Source organism: Zonotrichia albicollis, chromosome 6 (genome assembly GCF_047830755.1).
Source record: "Zonotrichia albicollis isolate bZonAlb1 chromosome 6, bZonAlb1.hap1, whole genome shotgun sequence".
NCBI lineage: Eukaryota > Metazoa > Chordata > Aves > Passeriformes > Passerellidae > Zonotrichia > Zonotrichia albicollis.
Genome location: NC_133824.1, coordinates 38771538 through 38793161, shown reverse-complemented (window position 1 = coordinate 38793161; position 21624 = coordinate 38771538). Strand labels below are relative to the sequence as shown.

At 42.7% G+C, this 21624-nt stretch overlaps 1 protein-coding gene across 5 annotated transcripts in view; it reads right to left on the bottom strand.

Moving 5' to 3' along the window:
* Positions 1-21624, bottom strand: part of TSPAN4 (tetraspanin 4) — a 422379-nt gene that overhangs the window by 9350 nt on the left and 391405 nt on the right. For all 5 annotated transcript variants that reach the window (XM_074543280.1, XM_074543283.1, XM_074543281.1 and 2 more), the window contains 3 exons: positions 10732-10833; positions 3208-3339; positions 1148-1231 (listed from right to left, as the gene is read on the bottom strand). In XM_074543280.1, the coding sequence (XP_074399381.1) occupies positions 1148-1231; positions 3208-3339; positions 10732-10833 (318 nt within the window). The remainder of the gene's footprint in view (positions 1-1147; positions 1232-3207; positions 3340-10731; positions 10834-21624) is intronic.

The following is a 21624-nucleotide window of genomic DNA, read 5'->3' as shown; positions in this document are numbered from 1 at the left end:
TTAGTCATGGTAATATATTAACAACAGTCATAAATTGCCTGTCAGCCATATGATCTTGTGCTTTATTCTCTAAGCATACCTGCTTATTATACTGGAACAAGCCCCAGAACTCTACTGAATTTGGGCCCGTGAGGCGTCAGGCATTTGCATTAATAAGTTGCAGCCAATAAATGACATATGAGAGAGTAAGATATGTGCCATTCTGCCTAATCTGTCATTGTTGGGAATGTGAGTGGAATACTGATCCCAGCCTCTCTCCTACTGCTGCTAGTGGCATACCAGGCAAATTTAAAAAAAAAAAAACCCAACCAAACCAAAGAACCATGAGTTAATCTGCAGTTCCACAGTGTTAATTAGCTTAGCAGTGCCATCCTTTGTGCTTGCATGTTGGGTGTGAGAGAGGGGGAGCTGGAGACTAAAGCTAGATCTTCACTGAATTTAGGAAAGGCACTTTGAACCAGCCAGAGCTCCAGCACAACTTTCACCTGTGTATCCTCAGGCTGTGCCACAGGTGCTTACACTGGCACAACCACAGCAGGCTGGGTTACAGGCACAGGCATGTAAGAGACTAAGTGGTGGACAACAGATTCTTCTCTGACCAAAGTCACAGTGGAAAGGATTGCAACTCAGAAATCTGATAGGCATGTCTATGCCAATCATAGTAAAGGAACATGGGTTTATTGGCAGGGTTTGGGCACCACATCCTGATTTGTAATTTACCCTGGGCCTGAGGGGTGAGGTTGAAGACTTAAGTTACCTCTAGACTATGCTGAAGTTGGCTATTTAGCCTAAGTCCTCTCTGGAGAATAACTGGACAAATAGAGGCACCCTAAAGGCAGTTCATCCTACCCTGATTAGGTGTCTGGAGTCCAGTCTCCCCTCCCAAGTCCAGTTTCAGTCTTACATAAACCACTTGATAAAGTGCCAGCTCTTTGCAGTGCATCATAAAACACTGTGCAGTATTCCTAGTTCTGTGCCTTGTACACAGTATTTTAACTAAAGTAAAACTCAAAGTGCTTAATAATTTTGCCTGACGGTAGACAAAAATTCTGCAAGATTTAAAACCTGTTTAGGCAGAGTATATATCTGAATCTGTGGTTACTTAGTTACAACTACTAAGGATTTGAAAATTGATATTAAACTGTACCTGCACCATAGCTGTGCACAATCCAAAGATTCCCACTGCCAGTAAGTTTTCCTGGAGCCATACTTTCACAGTTTCATAGCAAGGCTACAAAGAAAAACAAACCAAGAATATTGTATTGGCCATAAATACAGCTCTACTCTCCCAGGAATATACAGCTAGAGAGAAAATGGATCTGACCCAGCTTCTAGGTAGCCTGGATTATCATTTCTGTGCTGGAGCAACTACAATGTATTTCTGGGTTGGAGCTTGAACATGGAGTACTAATCCCAGACACAAAACAGTGCACCTCCAAAATGCTGCATGAGCACTGCTCCGTATAAATACAGCCAGTAACTAAAAATACTGTGCTGATTTTGGCTGGGGTAGAGTTAATTTTCTTCACAGTGATGGGTATGGGGCTGTGTTTTGGATTTGTCCTGAACACAGGGTTGATAATCTGGAGATATTTTTTGTTATCATTGAGCAGAGGTTACACGGAGCATGGTTTTTTGGTTTCCCTATTGAACTGTTTTTATCTCAACCCACTCTTGTCTCACTTTAACTTTTCTGCTTCTCCCCTTGGTCCCACTGGTGGGAAAGTAAGCAGGCTTAGTAGCCAACTGGGGTTAAACCACAACAAATAAACACTGGGCTTGGGTCCTCTTTGCTCTCTAAAACCCAACCAGAAGCAGTTAGAACCTTACAATGAGGCTTTCATTTTCTCCACATTTCAAGAAAAATAAACATTTCTTATAATACATAAAGACACATGAAACCAAACAGTTCCAGTGTGAGTGGCTCAGTAGCTGCTCCTCCTGCACATGGGCCCATTTCATACCATTTCCAATCATTTCAAACTGCAGTATGGGCACTCCTCCATTACTTTCTTCATGCTTTAAATTCTGCAGCAGCTGTAGCCCTGTTTTACTGGTCCAGTTTTGGGGAGGGTGGAATTGGCCCAAGTGAAACCTTTCTTTAAATAATCATGTCTGTAAGACAACCTTGTGCAAAAACAGGGGCCCCTGTCTTGTAAATGTTCATGGCCAAGAATCATTCAGCCTTCAGTTAGGGGTTTTTACATATGTATAAAGGAAGAACCATTAATGGCCATCAGAAGCCAGAGGGTTAACCTACACTGATTTTCTTGCTACCCTGAATAAAATAGAAGAAGAATTTTTCAGTCCTTAAATTAAAAAAATTACCCAGAGCTACTCAAGAAGTATAAGGAAGCTGTGTTTGATGTGAACTCAGCCTCCATGCATATGAAATCTCACTAGAAAGTGGCCAAGACAGCTTTACTCATTGTCTTCACAAACCATTAGAACCAGCAAAACTTAGCTATAATTCCACTTCATCAGGTGGCCTACACCCCTCCTGTGTAATTGCACTACCTGCAATTAGCACAAGGAATTGCTGAGGTAATTTCAGAGACATATTTAGGCTCTGACTATCTGTTCCAGAAAGATCTTGCTGAGGCCATTGTAGGGAAATTATCCCATGGAGTTTTGAATTTGATTACAGGCAAGTGCAGCAACAAAAAAATTTGCTGCTGGCAACTCAGCGGAACAGTTCCCACTCTTCTGTGCAGTGGAGGCCCCCGAACCAGAGCTCCTGGTGGGAGAGGAGTGCTCAAGGCTCTGCCAGTCCTCCTGCCTCAGGACTGCCTGGGCTGTGATGAGCTACAGCTGCTGCTCCAGGGCCTGTGTGTGCATGAACCATTTGCCTTTATTGCTGCCTGACCCCAGTAGGTGGGACACGAAAAGGGCATTCCTGCCATTTCCTAGCTTGATGTCAGTAGTCTGCGCTGCAGATCAGTGTTGGAATGGACCTGTCTGCAGTGAGGAACAACAGCTTGGAGCCTACTGAAAGGAAACCAGCTCATAAAAATAACTAAATAGGGGGTTTCATTGGAGGTCAAAGGCCACAGCTCAAGAGGAGCCTTCTGAAAGCACCTGATGAAAGGTGAATTAGGATAGAATGAGGTGCGCAGCTTATCATCTCTGCAGCCCTGCAAATCACTACTGCCTGTCCTTCACCTGGGCTGCAAGGCAGCTGCTGCCATGTGCTGCAGAGCTACTCACCGCTTTCCACCAGGTCCCTGGGGAATGGAGCCCACAGTTCTCACTGAATTCTAAGCAGCAGGAGTCTGGCACCCGGGTTGTGTTGTACACTTCGAACCAGTCCGTGTAGTTGGAGACTCCACAGCATCTGAACTGGAAAAAGATGAACCGAAGCGATACCGTAAGCGTGATCCATCACTGCCTGTTCTGACTTTGCCTCCTGGAGCCTGACACTCAGTGCATTTTGATCATACCAGCAGAGGCTTTAAATTTTAAAGGAATACAGTACTTCCTCAGCTTTACTCAAAACAGACCCCCTTCTCTACTCTTTTTTAAGTTTAAACATGGCCTTGTGTGCAGCTAATGTTGATGCAAGAAGGAAAGCTCCTATTTGCAGTGGGAAGATACCGCAGGAGCTGAAATTGGACAACCTCAGACAAGTACTGAAATTGAGTTATTGACTGACCAAAATTTTAAAAGTTGTTTGCAGCTTGTCAAGAAAAAAGATACAGGTACAGCACCCAAGAGATGAAGACACTGGGATCTCTATAGCACACTACTTCTAGGATCATGATTGGAGTAAACAAGGTGAATTTCTCACTAAGCTATTAATTACTAATCATCGTTGAAAGTCTTTGCCTATCATCAGCAAAAGGTGTATTTCTCTCTGTGGTGCAGCTCTTTAATGTCATCATCTGATGCTGCTCTAACAGTTGTGTCTTAAGTGTCTGCCTACAACAACACAGTGTGTGCAGATATCACAACAGTGCTAAATCAGAAGGTCTGTTTGACTTTGGCAGTGGGATGAAAGGTACAGAAACACACAGTGGTAGAGGGAATGGCTCTGTGGCCATCTTCCCCTTGGGAACTGGTATATTCTTGTGACAGGAAATAAGCTGGGACTCATTACCATATGGATGTATACACCATCTGTTGCCCTTATGCAAAAGTATGGATTTGTTGGGATTTAGACACTTCAGCACCAATGAGTAAACAAGACAACACTGGGCTGCAGAACTGCTCTCTGCTATTCACAGTACCTCACACTTTTTGGGGCTATGCCAGCCACCTACCTAGTCCCAAAATTACTTGCCAAGATCTTATTTTTTTAAATGTGAATTTAGGTAAGCCTGAAGGGTGTTTTTAGCATCCCTGTAGAGACCACTTCTCTTGTTTCTGAGAGACTCATAATCATGCAGACATCTGCATCACCAGGGCCAAAGACCTAATGGAGATCCTGATCTTTACACTGGCTTGAGGGAGAGTTTTCCTTTGTTATATAATAGCTGTAGAGTTCAGGCTGTAGTAGAATTGTGGCGTTCAGCTCTTGCTGCACTCACAAAATGTGCCACTCCAGACCCATAGAGGGCAGAGGTGTCACATGCTGCTGCCTCATGCATCTTACGATGCTTCAAGCACTCAGAAAGTACTCCTTGATAGAGACATTTCAGTGCTCACAGCAGAGTTTTTCTTCTGTCAGGGAAAAGTCAGAAAACTTTCCTGCACTAACATCTATCCTTCCAAGTTTCTGCTTCAAATTTTGATTTGGTCTGTGGCAGGAGACTCAATCCTCCACTTGCAAATGTTTGATTTTTAAGATTACAGGCTTCATTTTCTACAAACTGACATGAAACTAGAAAAAAAAGTTTGTGCCTTTCTTTTTTTCCTCTATGTTGCTGCACAGAAAACAGGAGGTCCATGTGTATCAGGTCCCAAAAGCGAGTAGGAGCAGCCTGGAATACATGGCATACATTTGAGGAAGGCTGGTTTATTTGGAAATCTAACAAGAAGAAGGTCTTGCAGGCTGTCATCATTAGAGTCAGGAGGCAGCTCTTTGATAGACAGCGAGAAGTGACAGCTTGTAAACAGCAAGCCTTAAAAATGTGGCTCATCTGTGATGTAGAGTGTGCAGCGGTAAGGGCTGAGACATTTGAGTGATGTTCTGGCCAAACACAAGTGACACAAGTTTGCATAAATCAGAACTAGACTCCTTCTTCTCATAATAATGCATGGCTGAAGGTGTCAGTCTGACAGACTACGGAGATGAAGATGAAGCACGGGTTTTGTAGCCAAGTGCTCACTAACAGGTTGAGGACAGCTGCTCCTATGGAGCCTGTGAAGCAGGAGCTGGCTAGGCCATGAGCTAGGATTGGGACTCCAAAGAATAAAATTCCTGGTAAGACACAAGGTGAGAATACGAAGGGATGCAGTTGCAAAGATGAGCTGCAGTTGGACACTGCCTGCCCACACAGATTGTCTGTACAAGAGCACAGCAGACACAGCAGTGGGCTAAGAGAAGTTTAAGGTATAAATAAAGGATCAGTGGTCTTGGGACTGGAAGAAATAATGTCTGTAACTATAACTGGACAAAATATCTTTGGAAGACAAAGGAAGGATAAGCAATGGGATTAAGCAGCAGATGATCCATAGCCCTAATCAAGAGGAGGTGATGAATACAGCAGAGTTCTAACACCACAGAGACCCGAGAGTGCAGAAGCAAGGGAGGGAGCACTGCTCAGTGAAGGCCAAGTCCTGTCACTGCCATCTCTAGGGAGCAGGGGCACTGATCCATGGTCACAGATGCAGGAATGAGGAAACAAGCAGCAACAGGACTGAATGGATCACCACTTCAGATCAAGCAAAGGGGTCCAGAAGCCAGAAAGGCAGATAAGCTGAGAGCTCAATAAACTCAGAGACTTCACTATAGATGTCCAGTAGGAAAGAGAGAGTGCAGGAGTGATTTTGGATCATGTGACAAGCAAGTGATTTATCCCAGGTTGATGCAGGTGAACAGTAAGGAGCCAAATCATTGAGGGAGATGAGGGACCATTAGAAGAAAGGGGAATATGGAGGACTTTTTTTAGAGTCCTTTTAGATTTGAGAGCAATGTTACCTTGAAAATTGGCAAGGTTTCTAAGCAGGGACAGTTAGAGACAGGCCTGCACCTGGAGGATTGAGAAAGCTCAGGGCAAAGGACAATGTCTGTCACCAGCAGTTTGTTGTAGTCATTTCTACCACAAAGGCTGATGTTCTGCCAATGCCAGGCATGGAAGCATTGAAGTCTCGATTCTTGCTACAACCACATTCATTTTTTGGTCACATTTACATTCCTGTCTTGTTCTCTTCACAAGTAAGTGATAAAATTACACAAGTTTGCCTAATTGCTTACTTCTGTTCCTACTTTCAACATTTACATTTTTTAGAAATAATTACCAACTAACAGTGCTTCTTTTGGAGTACCCAGACTAACACATTTTAAGAGTGTAGTCTATTAAAAAAGTTTCTATCTCAATGCAACAGTACAACCCCTGAAAAGGAGTTGGATACTTGTACATATTTTACATTATTTTCAATGTTGAAGGCTAAGTAGGCCTTATCTTCTTTGCCAAATTCCTGAAGACTCAGTCAGGCTGGGATAGGGTTTGTGAAAATAAAAAGATACTCAGTCCTTGTTGCAGACAGTTTTTTAGCAAAGCCTTGTTTTCTCTTTTTGTGAATGGGGCAAAGAACCAGAGACAGAGTAGGGGGCCTTCTATATACCTTTTTCCACCATCACTGTGAAAAGTGATGAATAATATAGTTTTGTTCTAAAAATCATGTTTAATGGGTGGTGGTTTCCAGTAGTAATTCTGAATTATGGCTTGATCTAATAGAATCAATGACTGAGAATAGGGAGATGGGTCAAATTTCTTCTCAGTTACAGTGGTCTAAACAGACATGAAAAGGCATTACACAGCAGAAAAAGTGAGCTGAATTTGCTCATTTTAGTGAAGCTAATAGGTTTTCTGCATGCCTCTCAAATTACTGCCTGCTTAGTTAAAAGTAGAAGTGCTCAAATATTGATCACAAAGATGTTGAGGATGAAGCAACATTTTAAAAATTAATGCCTGTTTCTCATTTTCTAATGATCTCCACCTGCGACTTTAACCAGTCCTGGTGGGTAAGGAGTTTAATGCAATTCAGGGCAACTTACCTCCTAAACTATCAGAATTTTAGTCATGTTTGAAAATCACTTTGTAAGCTTTTGTAGTCTTCAGTCATGACACACAGAATTCATCTGCTTGTGTTTCTGATCCTTTTAAGGTTTGAAACGCTATTGAAAAGGCTGAGAGTTTGGTTAGCTGAAGGTATTAAAAAGAAATCAATAGAATGTTCTGATTTGAAACAGCTCCCTGACCTAGAGGCTTACTAGGACTGCAAAATGAGTCCAGTGCCTTTCCTCTCAAACACTTTGCAGGTTTGCAGTTTAACCCAACTCCTTTATTGGTAACGTGAGCAGCTCAGGCATCAGCCAAAACTGCAACTTCCTCTTAAAAGACAGGAAGGGAAAAAATCAGTTTTTTCCTTGTTTCCAGTGTCTTGAAAATGGTAGGCTTCTGTTTAAAAGAGGAAAATAATTTCTTAAGGCACAAAGGCTTCAGAAAAGAAAACCTTCCTCAAAAGGTGCTCAGGCCTTTCACACTTAGACAATCACCACTCACAAGTCACTCTGTGCTCTGGGCATCCACACTCCCTGTCAAAACTCCCCTCTGATTTGTGACTGGCCAAACCCACAAAAGTCAAATGCCATCTAAATGAGGTTCCTTGGAAAAACTTTTTCCCCCTTTTTTCAGCCAAAGCTGCCATACACAATAGCACCTAATGAATGCAGAATGGGGGTGCTCTCTACCTTAAATCTTGGGAGAAATTAAGAACTATGCCAGAGTGTGAAAGCTACTGCTTTAATGCAGAGGGGTCAAGGAGTCATTATGATTTCTGTTACTGTCATGTTTTTTACATGGCACTTTTTTTTGGGAGGCTGCTGTTTTCCATCCACATACAGACACAGCCCATGGCTCAGCCAATGACTGATGTCTCCCATCAGGAAAAACTCTGTCCTATATGGCATTGTAGTTGCTCTGCTGTGGCTTTTGGTGAGAGCCTTAGGAGACAGAATACAAACAGCAAGCCTGGGCTGGGATTTCCCTTGCAGAAAATCCCCTGCATCACCCTAATCCTCCAATCAGTGATTACACTCTACTGATTAGGGATGCAAGAGATAATGATTATTACACAGAAACCCCCCAAACTGGCATTTAGATAGCTCTATTCAAGTGCAAAGTGTTTTACATAATTAGCCATGATGGGATTGTCTTTGCTGCACCTCTGCAATAGTGTATTCCCACACAGTTTTGAAAGATACATGTGAGAACCAATTATGCAGAGTGGCAAAAATGGATTTGTGGGAGCTCTTTGTTGCTCTCCTCAGTGCCCAACATGGGGAGCACAATGACTTTGGCACTGTGGTACTGCCAAGCTGGCACATGGTAATTTCACAGTGGCCATGAGAGAATTATGTCCCCTGGCTGCACACAGCTCATGGAGTGGCATTTTCTTGTCACCTTCTGAGCTCCTAGGAGTTAGCTAACATGAGTTTCATCTGAAATTTATAAGGCATTCTTTAAACTGTAATGGGTTTCAAGACCAAAGGTACTACCAGGACAAATGACCCTGATCTGCAGCACTACACAAACCACAGATTATTGAGTCCTGCCTCAAACCCAAGCTGGTCACTGAACCTGACCATTTCCTTTAAGCAAAAAGCCAGGTCTAATTCTTTAGAGAAAAAGAATCTGCTGTGCTGCTGAACAACAACATCCTACCACCAGACACATCTAACTTGGGTTTTTAGCTCTTGGATCAATTACAGAGCCCTTTTCTCTCACAACCCTTTTTCCTTCCTGCTCTCTTTTTAAGCACTGCAATGACATCACTAGTTCATCTTTGACTGTTTATATAAGGTGTTTAAAATTTCTCACCATAATGTCAGTTTCCAAATTTTTTTACATCTTTTCTGAATGCAGTCTATGAAGAATTTGAAAAAAATGTGACTATATGAACTAGACATTACATATATTCTTACATATATTTTACACAAAGGGGAACAGAAATATGGTGTTTATATGTCATGAGACCTCCAAAAACTGCTTTTCCCCCCACCTTTGCTATATGCTTTTAAGACTTTTTGGGATGTCACTGAAAGCAGATTAATACTTACTACAAATATTTTAATACTAGTAGTTTTTACTACATTTTTACTACACATAATTAAGTTACTGTAAAAGAGTAAACTTTCTAATACTGTTGGATATAAGCAATGATATTATTATTAAACATTATCTGTATTTCACATGGCTTGCTCTCAAGCTAGCACCACCAAATGCATTTCTCTTGTCAGTAACTGATGCCTTCTCATATTTGATATATTGGAAAAAGGAAAAAGTGTTGGAAGAGGAAATTATTAACAATACTGCAAGATGCTGAGGCCTTTTAAAGGCAACTGAAAGAACTTTTCACGTGCAGCTGTTTGGATGCAGGACTGAAATTAGCTTTTTTCCTGGACCTGAACTTTGGACACTCCTGTCTTTCACACACAGGAGTATTGTAGGCAACCTACTGCACTCAACATAGGTCCCGCAGACCCAAAGATGCCCAAGGAGTTTGGCCAATCAGTTCTTTTGTTCTGTTAGCAATCTCAAGGTTTTAATTTCTCAGATCATTTCTTAGCAGTCTGTTGCTCCTGTTACCTTGTATTGTCGATAAGAGGAGACACTAGGAGGGGTTACTGTCTTTGATCCATTTAAGACATCAGGCAAGACTAAACCCCTCCTGTCTGTACCACACTTGCACCTCTGGAGGAGAAAATGAGAAGGCTATGCAAGATTTCTTGAGTGAAGCCAAGGCAGTGCAAGTGCTTCTGCCTAAAGCAGGAGAAAAGCTGGAGCACTTTTCCATTCAAGAACAGAGAACATGAAATCACAAATATCACCCCCAGGAGAACTGACTGAAATGAATATGAAACAGGTACAGAGCTAATAAACCTGAACTGTCACTGATGGTGTTTTCTCAGACAAGGACAGAGGAGGAAGCCAGCTACAATGTTCACCAGTCCTTAGCAGATGAGCACTGGCAGAGAGCTGTCAGAGAATCAGGGCAAAGGAACAGCAGTGACAACACAGCAAAAAGCATTCCCAGTCCACCTGTGATGGAGGATGATTAAATTCTGCTGGGGAAAATGTATTGACTGTAGGAGAAGGTTACAAACGCCATGCTCTGTTTCCATTTTGACTCACTAGTGGGAACAACAGTAGCAGTGAAAGGAGACAGGACAGAAATTAAAAAGTGGTTGAAGAGGTTGTTTGCTAGTATGCTCTTCATCCCAGCATAAACCACCTCTTTGACTTTAAAGAAAAGGTACAGCTTGTTTCCAGTCTGACCAGCTCCTTCACACTCCACATAGCACAGAGCTGCATGATATTTAGGCATCAACTTAGTACAACCTTCTAAAAGGAAGATGATACTTCCTATTAAAGGAGAAATAAATAAAATAAATAAAAAATACTGCTTGTTACAAAAAGGAGAGAGTTTGCTTGCTAATGTGCTGACTCGGTGGGAGAAAGAGAGTGACTTGGCATTTGGAGGTTTAATTAGATTCATACCCAGAACATGCTGTTACAGAACCCAGAAGGTAAAGAGGAAGAGGTAAAAGAGAGAGCTCAGACTTACATCTGTTTGAATGATGCTCCATGCGTTAGTGAGGCCAATATTTCCATCTGTCCCATACAAGTGAAGTCCTTTCTTCAGATCCCGCTGAGCATACTTGTCAATCTAAAACCAACAACAAAAGACACAGAACTCAAAATTTGCTGAGTACCACCTTTCAAATCAAAGAGCATGGAGCATAGATCTGTTGGACAGTGGTCCTGTAGTGAAATGAATAAAAGTTTAACCAACATTTTGTAAATAGCATGAGGAGTTCCTCTTCTGAGCTTATGCTCCTGTTTCCTATCACAGAAACCTTTACTACATCTTTTCCCTTCTCACATAACTACCAAAGTACTACAAGGAGACTGGATGCAGTTTAACCACTCACTTTTGCAAATAAGCCTATCTATGAAATCATTCATCTACACCCAGTGTTTCCTTTTAGTTTAGTATATTTAATTGGGACCAATTGCATTAATGTGTACTCCTCCACAGTGGAAAACAGACAGACATGGTGCATTCCCTAGTGATTGCCTCTCTGGAACTTGTCATTCCAATGGGAAGGACTGTCTAAAATGATGTAACCAATGCTAATTTTAAGTTAACAGAGACAGCAAAGGTATTCTGCTTCTCCCATACACTTAGGCTTCACTTCTGATTTGTGCAGTCAGAATAGCTTCCTGACTGCAGCTGCAAAAAAGGTGGATGCAAAGTATCTTGCACAATGTTAAAGAGGAATTTTCAACCCACTACATCATAATTATTAAGGGAAAAATATAAAGTTACTCAACAGTATGACTACAAAAATACTCTGACCTCAAAGCTCACCATGTCCTGGAAGCCTCTGCTGTATGTGCAGAAGATTGTGCTTGATCTGTCCAGTTCTTTTGTTTCCTCCCTGAAAGTTTACCAGCATCATGTTGAGCCAGTAATAAAAAAGCTTTGAGGCAGTACAAGAAACAGCACAAGTTAAGATTAATTACAACTTAATCTCAGCACCTTAACTATCATGCAAGGCCTTTCTCATGGATGCCTTCCTTAAACAGTAGGTGCTGTGATCCCTCTGTAATTATCATGTAAGCTGCTTTTGGCTTTACACAGAGATTATACACAGTCACTGGTACGTTAATTAGAAGAGAACACCAAAGCTGAAAGCTGTCATTAAATTTGGAATTAGTTGAGAAAATTACAGGCAATAAACGATAAACTTATATGTGCTGGGGATTCCTAGCATTCATTTAAGAATTAGATGGAATTGTGTTTCAGCTCTGCACTTACCCTCAGCTCCCTGTGTCTCAACTGGACCTGCTGTGATCTCCAGCAGTGCCATCAATTAGGATGGAAGGGCAGGGTTGTGATGCCAGTCTCAGAGAGGCCTGGAAATTTAGTTAATGTCCTACAGAGGCAGTGAGGTAAATTAATTGTTGGAAAACTAATTCTTATTCAGAAACTGACAGAGGTGAAGAGGAACAGGGTAACTAAGGGCAGATGAAGACAGAAATCCAGCAAGGCAATCTGTTACCTTGAAGATGAAAGAGAAAGGTTTATTTTAAATATTATCTCACCTGAGTATATCTGCCCTGTAGAGTGAGAAAGCTACACACCAGCCTTAGGTTCATATCAGCAATTCTTATCTGAAGGGTAAATGCCATGTTAAAAGGATGCAAAATGCAAAGTTTGCACTTCCTTAATCAAGTTTTCCTTTGCAATCTTGACATTCTATTTGAGATGGATCATGATAATTTATTAACTTAACATTCACAGAAGATCAAGAGCAAAGTTTTGTTAGTCCATGTGTGCTTTAACATGGTCTAAAGAGATTGTGTCACCAAGCATTCCTGATCTTCCTTCTACCTGGAGAAGCCTCACTAGCAAGCGACTTGCTGAGGCTTCCTCATAAAATTAACCACTCTTGCTGCACAAAGAGTGCAAGGCCTTTATACTGGGAACACAGCCGGCATCAGATTTCCATATTTCAGGAACTGAGTAACCAGCAGAGCATTGGTCAAGAAAACAGGTATTATGTGACCAATTCTCCTAGTGCTATTTCACAAAGCCTCAACATTAAGTCCTGCACATGGTATGACTCACATTATTTGTTGTTTTAAAAATAAAGTGCCTGCTTGAATCTTTCTTGGAAGATGATGTAATGATTTTTTGGAATCCCACACCACGCATGTGTCTCATTTTTCTTATCTCTGTCTCATCTCTGTGCAGGCTACAACTTTGAAAGAGGCAAACACATGTTGTGGAACATGGAACTGCCAGATTGTTTTACCTTTTTATTTCATGTCCACTGACAGGGAAGGCATCTGGAAATACCAGTTTTACACATATACACACAATGAGAACTTAGATTGATTTGAGTGATGGTAAAGGTAGGACTTTACACAGTTCTGTTTTACTAAAGTTTCCATCTGACCTTCTAATTAAGTGTGCTGCATATACAGCAGTATGCTGCTCTCTGAAGAGCAGCTGATTTAAGATCTCTTTGTCAGACACACACAGCTACTCCTTGAGGCACTCACACTCTTCTGTTTGACACTAGGGTCAGAAAGGTGTTGATCAAACCCTAGGAATAACCTTGTAGAGAATGACTGAGTTTGTGGGTGATGACGGGGCTCCAGGAGAAAGGGGGAACAGGGATCGGCCCTTGGCCTCCTGGCACTTGTGTCTGCAGCTGAAGCAGCAGCAGGAAGCCGCCCCCTCTGTGTCTCCCCTGTTTCCATTTGTTATTAATGTGTTACCTTGCATGAATTAATCAGTGTGATGTAGCCTTGGACTTCCTGAGAGCCCAGATGAAACTGAACAGGAGGGCTGCTCTCGTTCCCACTGAGAGCAGCTCAGTCTCTACGTGCAGTCCTATTAAAAGCACATTGACTCTGCTCAAATAACCTGTGTGCAAGGTTATAAGATGGGTATTTTTCCCCCAATTGAAGCACTGCTTGAAGCTCTAGACACACAATTCCTACTGGCTTTGACTAGAGAGAGGTAAGTAAAACCCAAAGTCGACTTGTGGGGCACAGCTGGCAAGTGCTCTTCCAGGTCCTCCTGTTTCCTTCTAACCTCAATTCTTTTCCTTCCTCAAAATATTTTTAGAATAACAGGAACTTTTCAATATGCCTTTATTCTAATTGTAACTTTGATTTAAATAAAAACTCCCAAAATACCCCCAGCTGTCTCTTCTGCCTTTAATTTAATTTTTTCAGAAAATGATTTTTCTGAAAATGAAATGCTGCACCACAGTGATTCATCACATCTCCTGACAAATGATCCTACCCAATATTCACCAATCTGTCAGCTTCCCTTGTTTGTCTCTGAGCTACCAGTCCTCAGCCAGGCAAAATGTCTATCTCAAACCTGGACTGAAGTATTATATTTAATATTCTGCAATTTGAATCTGCTGCATTCTTCCATACACAAGCCAGGCCCCTCACAAATCACAGCTCTAGGGAAGTAGCACAAAGAAGAATAACAAAAACTCTGCAGACAAACTGTTGCTCCAAATGAAGTGCCTGTTTCTAGACATGTGGAATACCACATCTTTAGACTAAAGAGTTTCTTAAGGATTTGGCAGCAAGAACCTTTTATCAATCTGTTAGTGAAGAAGAGAAAAATTCTTTTCCTCCTTGGGATTCATTGGTCAACAGATGAGAGCTGAAAGCTTGAAGCTGGCATGCCATCCATGCAAATTCCTGTGAGCCCTGGGTTCACAGACACACTGGAGCCTTGCCCATGCTTCTCAGCCCCATCAGGTTCCAGTGGTGTTTCTGGTAGGTTACATGTTTCCCAGTGTGGTGATCCACTACAATCCATGCCTTCAAGAGAAGCACTTCTTAGAGCAGAGCATGCATATTGCTGCACTTTACTTAAGCTAAGATCCTGTTCCTACTGAAAAGAGGAAATATTTCCTCACTGATTTCCATTAGGCCCTAATAGCGCTCTTAAATCTCTCACTGTCCTATTAAAAAGACTTTCTAAAAAATATATACTGATCTAAGGTGCACAAGTCATGTGCAGAGAGTTTCAGGCAATGAAGGAAACTCAGTATTTAAACTGCAGAAAGGAAAGCTACAAGAGATGTGGTAAGACTGGAGAGAACCTGCCACAGAGGTCAGGAAAAGGGGTTGGAAGCTGGATGCAGCTAGAGAGAAAGGGCAGGGATCTCTCTGAGCCTCACCTGAACTACAGCTGGGACAAAACATTGCCTAAAAAATCTTACTCCAGCCTGCATATAATTTCAGGCCAAATTAAAGTGTTTCCTTCTTAATCTGCAATCCCTTGAGGCAGCTACTTAAGCTGTAGCAATGCACACGTAAGGCTGCTTTTACTGTCAGCTTTGTCCCCTCATTGCCTCAGAAACCCAGAGCCTCTGAGCAGAAGCGTGGCTCGCTGGCTGGCTGACAAGCCCAGCTGGAGAAGCCAGCACACTTCAAGAGGACCTGGGGCTGTCAGACTCCACCTTGTCTCCTTGAATAAGACAAGCTAAGAATAATTGAGGATGAGATAAAAACTATGTAACAACAGTGACGACAAACTCCTGCTTAGCACAGACATGCTGGAAGCACTACATGAACATTCTGCACTGCAAACAACCAGGTTCATAATTAATTCTATCTCTGCTTTACAGATGGGGGGCTGTAGGGACCCTCTCAGTTCCTGGGGTGATTCCACAGACTTCTCACTCTGTCTAAATGAAAGGCTTTGGAGTTTATGTACTTATTGTTAAGGTATGAAACAGAAGACAAATTCTGTTCCCTCAAGAAGCTCAGTCCTGTAATTCTGCCTCTGATAAGCAGCAGGAAGTGCTTTGAGCAAAACATCTTGGGCAAACAAGAGAGTTGTGTCTGTGCAGAACAGGGGTATTATCAATATTTACAGCTAAGATGAGGCACGACTTTGATCAAAGTGAAGCTCCAGCAATATTGAAGGCAGAGTCCTTCCCTTGTCCCAGCACACTGAGAGGGAAGGTGGCTTTACTGAAATCTTCCCTGGAATAAAGGTCAAAAGAAGGCTTTGGGGGGATCCTTATTAACTCCTTTTGAACTTGTTGAAAGCATGAGATGTCACTTAGATTGGGCATAGCCTTTAGGAAAAGGCCAGAGGATGCCATCTTTCTAACCTGCAGGCAACTGGAGACTTAATTTCAAGCCTCAATGCTTTCCTACCACAACCTGAACAAAACTTCTCCCCAAAAAGCCCCCTAAACTGGAGAAAGCCTCTCAGCAGTGCTCCAATATAGGTAAGCAAATATTCTTGACCTTTCTAGTGATTGCTTCCTCTACCTCTGTGCCTCTCCAGCAGAACAGGAGAGGCTTTAAGGAAATGACAAAATATCCAGTAGTTTCCCACCGGGCAAAACTTTTAATTTAATGCCTTGATAATCATTCTCTACAAATAGCAGGCAGTGGGAAATCGAATGTAAACAGAAAGTTCCTAATCTATAAGGTCATTTGTGGGAGCCTTTGCCTGCTAAGAAGAGATGAGATTGATTGTACCAACAGTTAAGGCTTGTTTTAAATGAGATGTCCCCGAGCCTGCCCATAAGAAGCTGAGAGCCATAAATGCTCTCCTCACCACTGAAGTCTTCCTTACACCATCTGCCTAGAAATAGAAATATTGTAAGATTTTAGTAAATAAGAGCTACTGCATGATTTTTGGTGATATTTGGCAGTTAAGGAACAATTTGCTAATTTCTTGCCAGTATCATCAATGTTGCACATCTCCAGAACACTTTGCTCAGCGCTCTGGGATTCCCTTCCTCATTTTTCCCCAAATGTGAAACAGCTTCAGGACTTAATGTTTAGGTTTTTTGTTTTGTGGTTTTTTTTTTTTTTTGTAATTGCTTCTTTTAACACAGAAACCCACTAGCTAGTGAATTCTCTTTTCCTAACTTGACTGCAAAAGCCAACATCAAGCATCACCTTACAGATCTTCTAAACTTCAATAATTTAGTTGCAATACTTATTTCTCTAGCAGTGTTTGATATCAAGGGAGATGCACTGGCACTGGCTGTGTAACTTCAGAAGAGTAAAGAATACAGGAACAGAAGATCAAAGGAAGTGGTCTGGGAGCAGAAAGAATGAATGTTTCTGAAACCTACTGGCTTAGGTCAGCTGAGCTAAGACCTTTCAGCTGTGCCACAGGCTCTCTACAGAGTCTTGAAAAGCCACTGCTTCTCTTGTTTCAGCTATTTGTAAAACAGGAATTACCTGACTCTAGTCATACCATAAAATTAATAATACAATAAATAATTTGCAGTAGGCATTTGAATATCAAACCCAATGTGGAAGATGAAGCACTTGTACAGAATGTGAGACAATGAATGGATTTTCTAACCTGAAAGAGAGAGAGAGAGGGGGAGGAACCTTCCCAGCACTTGGAGATAAAGCTGAGCTTCATTAGGAAGCAAAAGGAAGGAAAAGCACATCTTGCACTGGCCTGGAGCAGGCAATTGGTGAAACTATAAGAGAAAGAGTCTCGCTCTATGTGCTCTGGCAAGAACCAAGAAGTTGCAATGGTGTTTAATAAGAAAGTAATGGAGTCGAAGAACTTGGGTTTTTCAAACCAGTGTTTCCAGGGCCATGGTTTGTGCATATAATTAATTGCAGTTTCAGCCACTGTCACCTGCCCACCATCACCTGCTGCTGTTTGAGTGCAGGCAGCAGCAACCAGCTGAGGATGCAGGAAAGGAGCCACTGAAACATCCCTGTACTTTCCATACTATTGAAATGCCAATGAATGTCACAGCAGCTTTCGTTCCTCTGTTTTAAACAGGAGATCACAAGGATGGCAAGTCACTAGAGTCCACAACTCAAAATCTTTAATGCAAGAGCAGATTCAAATGTTTCTAGCAAACTGCACCAGATTTTGTCCAAATGATGCCTTTTAAGGTCCAAGGGAGAGACAGGCATTTTATCATTGTTTAGCTTCCTATTACTGCTGGTGTAAGGGGAAATACACTGCTCTGTAGCCAGAGGCCACAGCATGTAACCTGTTCTTAGGCACAGCAACAGCTGAATTACTTGTGAGTCAGGTCCCCAGGTTTGTTTAAATAAAGCACATCATAACAAGCTCAAAATGTTAAGCTGCAGCTGTGCAGTTTCTTGGCTCATTTAGAGAATGAAGCCAGTAGCAGAGCTAACACCTTATTTCAGCTGTCAGTATGGCACAGGTACTGGCCAATGAGATAGTCCAATACATCCTTAAAAAGCCTTCAATCTTCTTTATTTTTAGTGAAACTAGGGATGGAAGCTTTAAACATGGATTCTTGGCTTGCTGCTTCTTCTTTTAAAGGAGTTGGAATGCTGCAGCAGACATGGGGAAAGGGCTGGGTGAAACTGGGCAGGAAAATCAAACCAGTTGCTTACTCAAAAGCCTGACATTGCAAAGTAACTACCATGGTATTAAGTAAATTCTTCTTAACAATTATGGATTTTGCTGACAAAAGCCTCACCAGTGTGTTGGTGGAATTTCAGGTGAGTGAACACTGAAGTGCATGGCTTTTGTGACATACCTATTTTTAGAGCATTCAGGATACATTTGCTGCTGATTCTGTAGAAGAAAACTTTTGTTTACATAGAAATAGGCTCTTCTTCAGATTATTAATTATTGTTCCTATTATTATTTCTGGTTGGGAAAACCCATCCCCAACAGCAGTGATACTGGCAAAGCTGTGAGTCATTGTGGTCTAGTTGTGCCATTTCTCTTCCACAATGAAACTCCCTTTGCAGCAGGTTTTCCTCGTATACTTGCTCCAAAGCTGACTGACACAAAAAAGCTTCTGTTCCCTTTCTCCAGTTACATTTCCCACCAGGTGTTGCTCTCTGCCCCTTTTATGACAGTCGCGCTTTACAGCAACGCCCCTTTTACGGCAGTCACGCTTTACGGCACTTTTATGACAGTCGTGCTTTACAGCACTGCCCCATTTATGACAGCCGCACTTTACGGCACTTTTACAACAGTCGCGGTTTACGGCACTTTTACAACAGTCGCGCTTTGCAACACTGCCCCTTTTGCGACAGTCGCGCTTTATGGCAAGCCTCCCCTGCCTTCACACATCAGCCTTGTCTTCCACAGATCTCCCAACCACCCTCAAAGCCGTCCTCTGGCTCCTGTGCCACCCCTGCTACTCACTTCAATCGTCTTTCCCCACACATGGGCCTGATTCACTCCTTTCCTTCCTGTCCCAGAAAATGGTAATTTTTGCTTGATCTCTAGTAGCCTTGGGAGCACACCTGTGCCAGGCTGTAAAGAGTCCTCTGAACTATGCTCATGTATTGAAATCCCCAGCACACTGAATCCAAGCCAGCAGAAAAGGAAAACACTCCTCAAAATCTATGTTGAGCATATGCCCAGGTGTCATGGTTTGACCCGGAAACAGGATTTCTGGGATGCTGTGTGGACGGGGCCAATGAGTGGTCAGATTTGAATATTGCCATCTGGCCTAACCACTGGCAAATGGGATCCACCTCCGAGAACACAGGGTAAAAGCAGGGCTCTTCCCCTGGCAGTTCCTCTTTGGATTTCCGGCAGTGGAGGAGTTGAGTCTCTCCCCCGGCCCAGTTGCTGGCTGGGCTGGGGGAGGGGAAAAGCCATTCGGCCCGGCCTGGGAGAGGTAGGCCTGGCCCCAAGGGTGGAAGGAAGAAAATAAAGAAATGCCAGGAAGCAATGGGCAGCCTGTCCCCCCCCCCCACCTTGGAGACAGACCGAGAGAGTGCAGCCGGTGTTTGTGTGCCGTTACCTTGAAAGCAGTAAACGTGCTGGCAGCAGGCAGCCCGGCTGAGGAGATGGTGGGGGGGGGGGGGGTGCAGCCAGGAGTCCAGCCACTTGGAGGTCTTTTTAACCCTTTCTTTGGACAATGAAAATATCACAGAACACTAACCCTTCCTGGACGAAGGAGATGAGTGAGTGATGAAGGTCTGGACCAGAGAGAGAGAGAGTGAGAGATGTTAGGAAGATGGAGAAGAGGGAGTGGCATTTTTTGCTGGACTCTTTTGTGTAGCCATGGATAGAGCTATGTTCCCCTGGAATACAGAGACTGAGACCAGGGGGAGAAATGTCCCAGAGCCAAAGAAGATTCAGTGCGGGTACCCCTCAGCCCCAGGGGGTATATAAAATATGGGGGGGACAGATGTCCCAGAGGTGAGAGACTGAGCTTTTCTGGAACTGGACACAGCCTCCTTAAAAGGACAACCCTGGAAGCAGCCCTGATTCTGGTCCGGTGGTGAGAGCACCGGAACAAGGACGGAAAAGGCCACCACGACACATGGAAGGACTCCCTCTCCTCTTGAGGAATTGAAGTTGAGCATTCTAAAGGGTGGTGCTGGACCCAGATTGGATTTTGGATTGTATTGTATTGGGAATTTGGGGAGGAGGAGGAGGAGGAGAGTGTTTCTGTGAGGTTTCATTTTCCTTGTGTTTTTTTTTTTCCTTTTTCTTCCTTTTGTGTGTGTTTAGTAATTGTCTTTGTAGTTTAGTTAATAAACTTTTCTTCTTTTTCAAGTGAGAGCCTGCTTTGTTTATTCCTGGTCAAAATCTCACAGCAGACACCAGAGAAGGTGTATTTTTCATGTGGGCATTTGGCCTTGTGCCAATGTCAAACCAGAACACCAGGTTATCTGTATTGAGTTTCCTTTTAGAATTTTAAAAAAGATAATCACTTTCATTCATCCTCAACACTCATCAGTATCACCTCAGATAAGCAAAATGGGAAGGATGCTAATTAACATAATACATGCAGTTGAGCCTTTGTTTACCAAGAGACATGAAAGGGGGGGTTGCATTTGTGTTTCAAGTGCTAACAGCCTGTTATCTCCAACTATGCAGACCCAAAAAAGAGCACACACATCCCCCCACCCACCTAGGGATGCACATGTCAGTAGAGCCTTAGATCCAATTAGCTGCCACAAAGGCTTCAGGACTGCAGGGCAAGAGAAAGCAGGGAGACAAAGCACTTCCCTTGTAGGAACGAATGACCTCCCTGTGATTAGGTACCAGGACCAGTGACATTGGACACATAATCCTTTGCAGAGCTGTGGGCTGGAAAACGGAAGGCAGCACTTTGCTCACAGAGATGAAGAACTTGGCCATTTGCCCACTGAGCCATTTGCTGCAGCTGTCCCATGGGATCAAACTTGGTTTCAATTATTTACCATAGTCATTTACTTAGCTTAAAGGTGAATGAGAGCACGTTCCAATAAGAGAGAGCACTACTAAAATAACAGAGGAGGAGGGATAACTAAGGCAAATAATGCCCTGTGTTCCCACTGTGGTAAAAGAAGATGAATGAGGTCCCCACACTGTGTAAGTGTGGGCTATCTGCAGATCCATTTATCCAGTTAACTTAATTTCCTCATACATTTATGACTTTGGTAGAAAAATACAAGCCAAAATACAGATTTGTCCACTGCTGTAAGGTAAAAACAACTCTGCACACATCAAAACAATTACACCCTTTGTGTATTGGGCCTCTGGTGTCACCTGAGCCTTGCTGAGGCCATGGGGAAGGCTCTAAGCTCCTCAGGTTATTCACAGGAATGGGCGTTGCCACCTCTTGGTGTCTTGCTGAGCACAGACCTCAGCTCCACTGGCACCAGTAACAACCCGGCAAGCTGCAAAGCTGCTGGGGGACAGGGCTGGCTAATTTCCTCAGGGGTAGAAATTTTCCCAATTCCTTCCAACAAGGAAATCAAATGTCTACTGATAAACCATCTTTCTCTGAGCTGGAACTAAAAGACCCATTTAAAAACCAAACCAAACCCACTGAAGGGTTAAAATCTGCTACTCTGCCTGGAGAAACTTGTCTGAAAAGAGTGATTCTGTGGAAACAGATTGAAAGCTGTGTCTTCCTAGATCCAGGGAACGTTAATCCTTAGGGGAAAGTGAGGTTTGCACACAGCCTGTTTTATTATT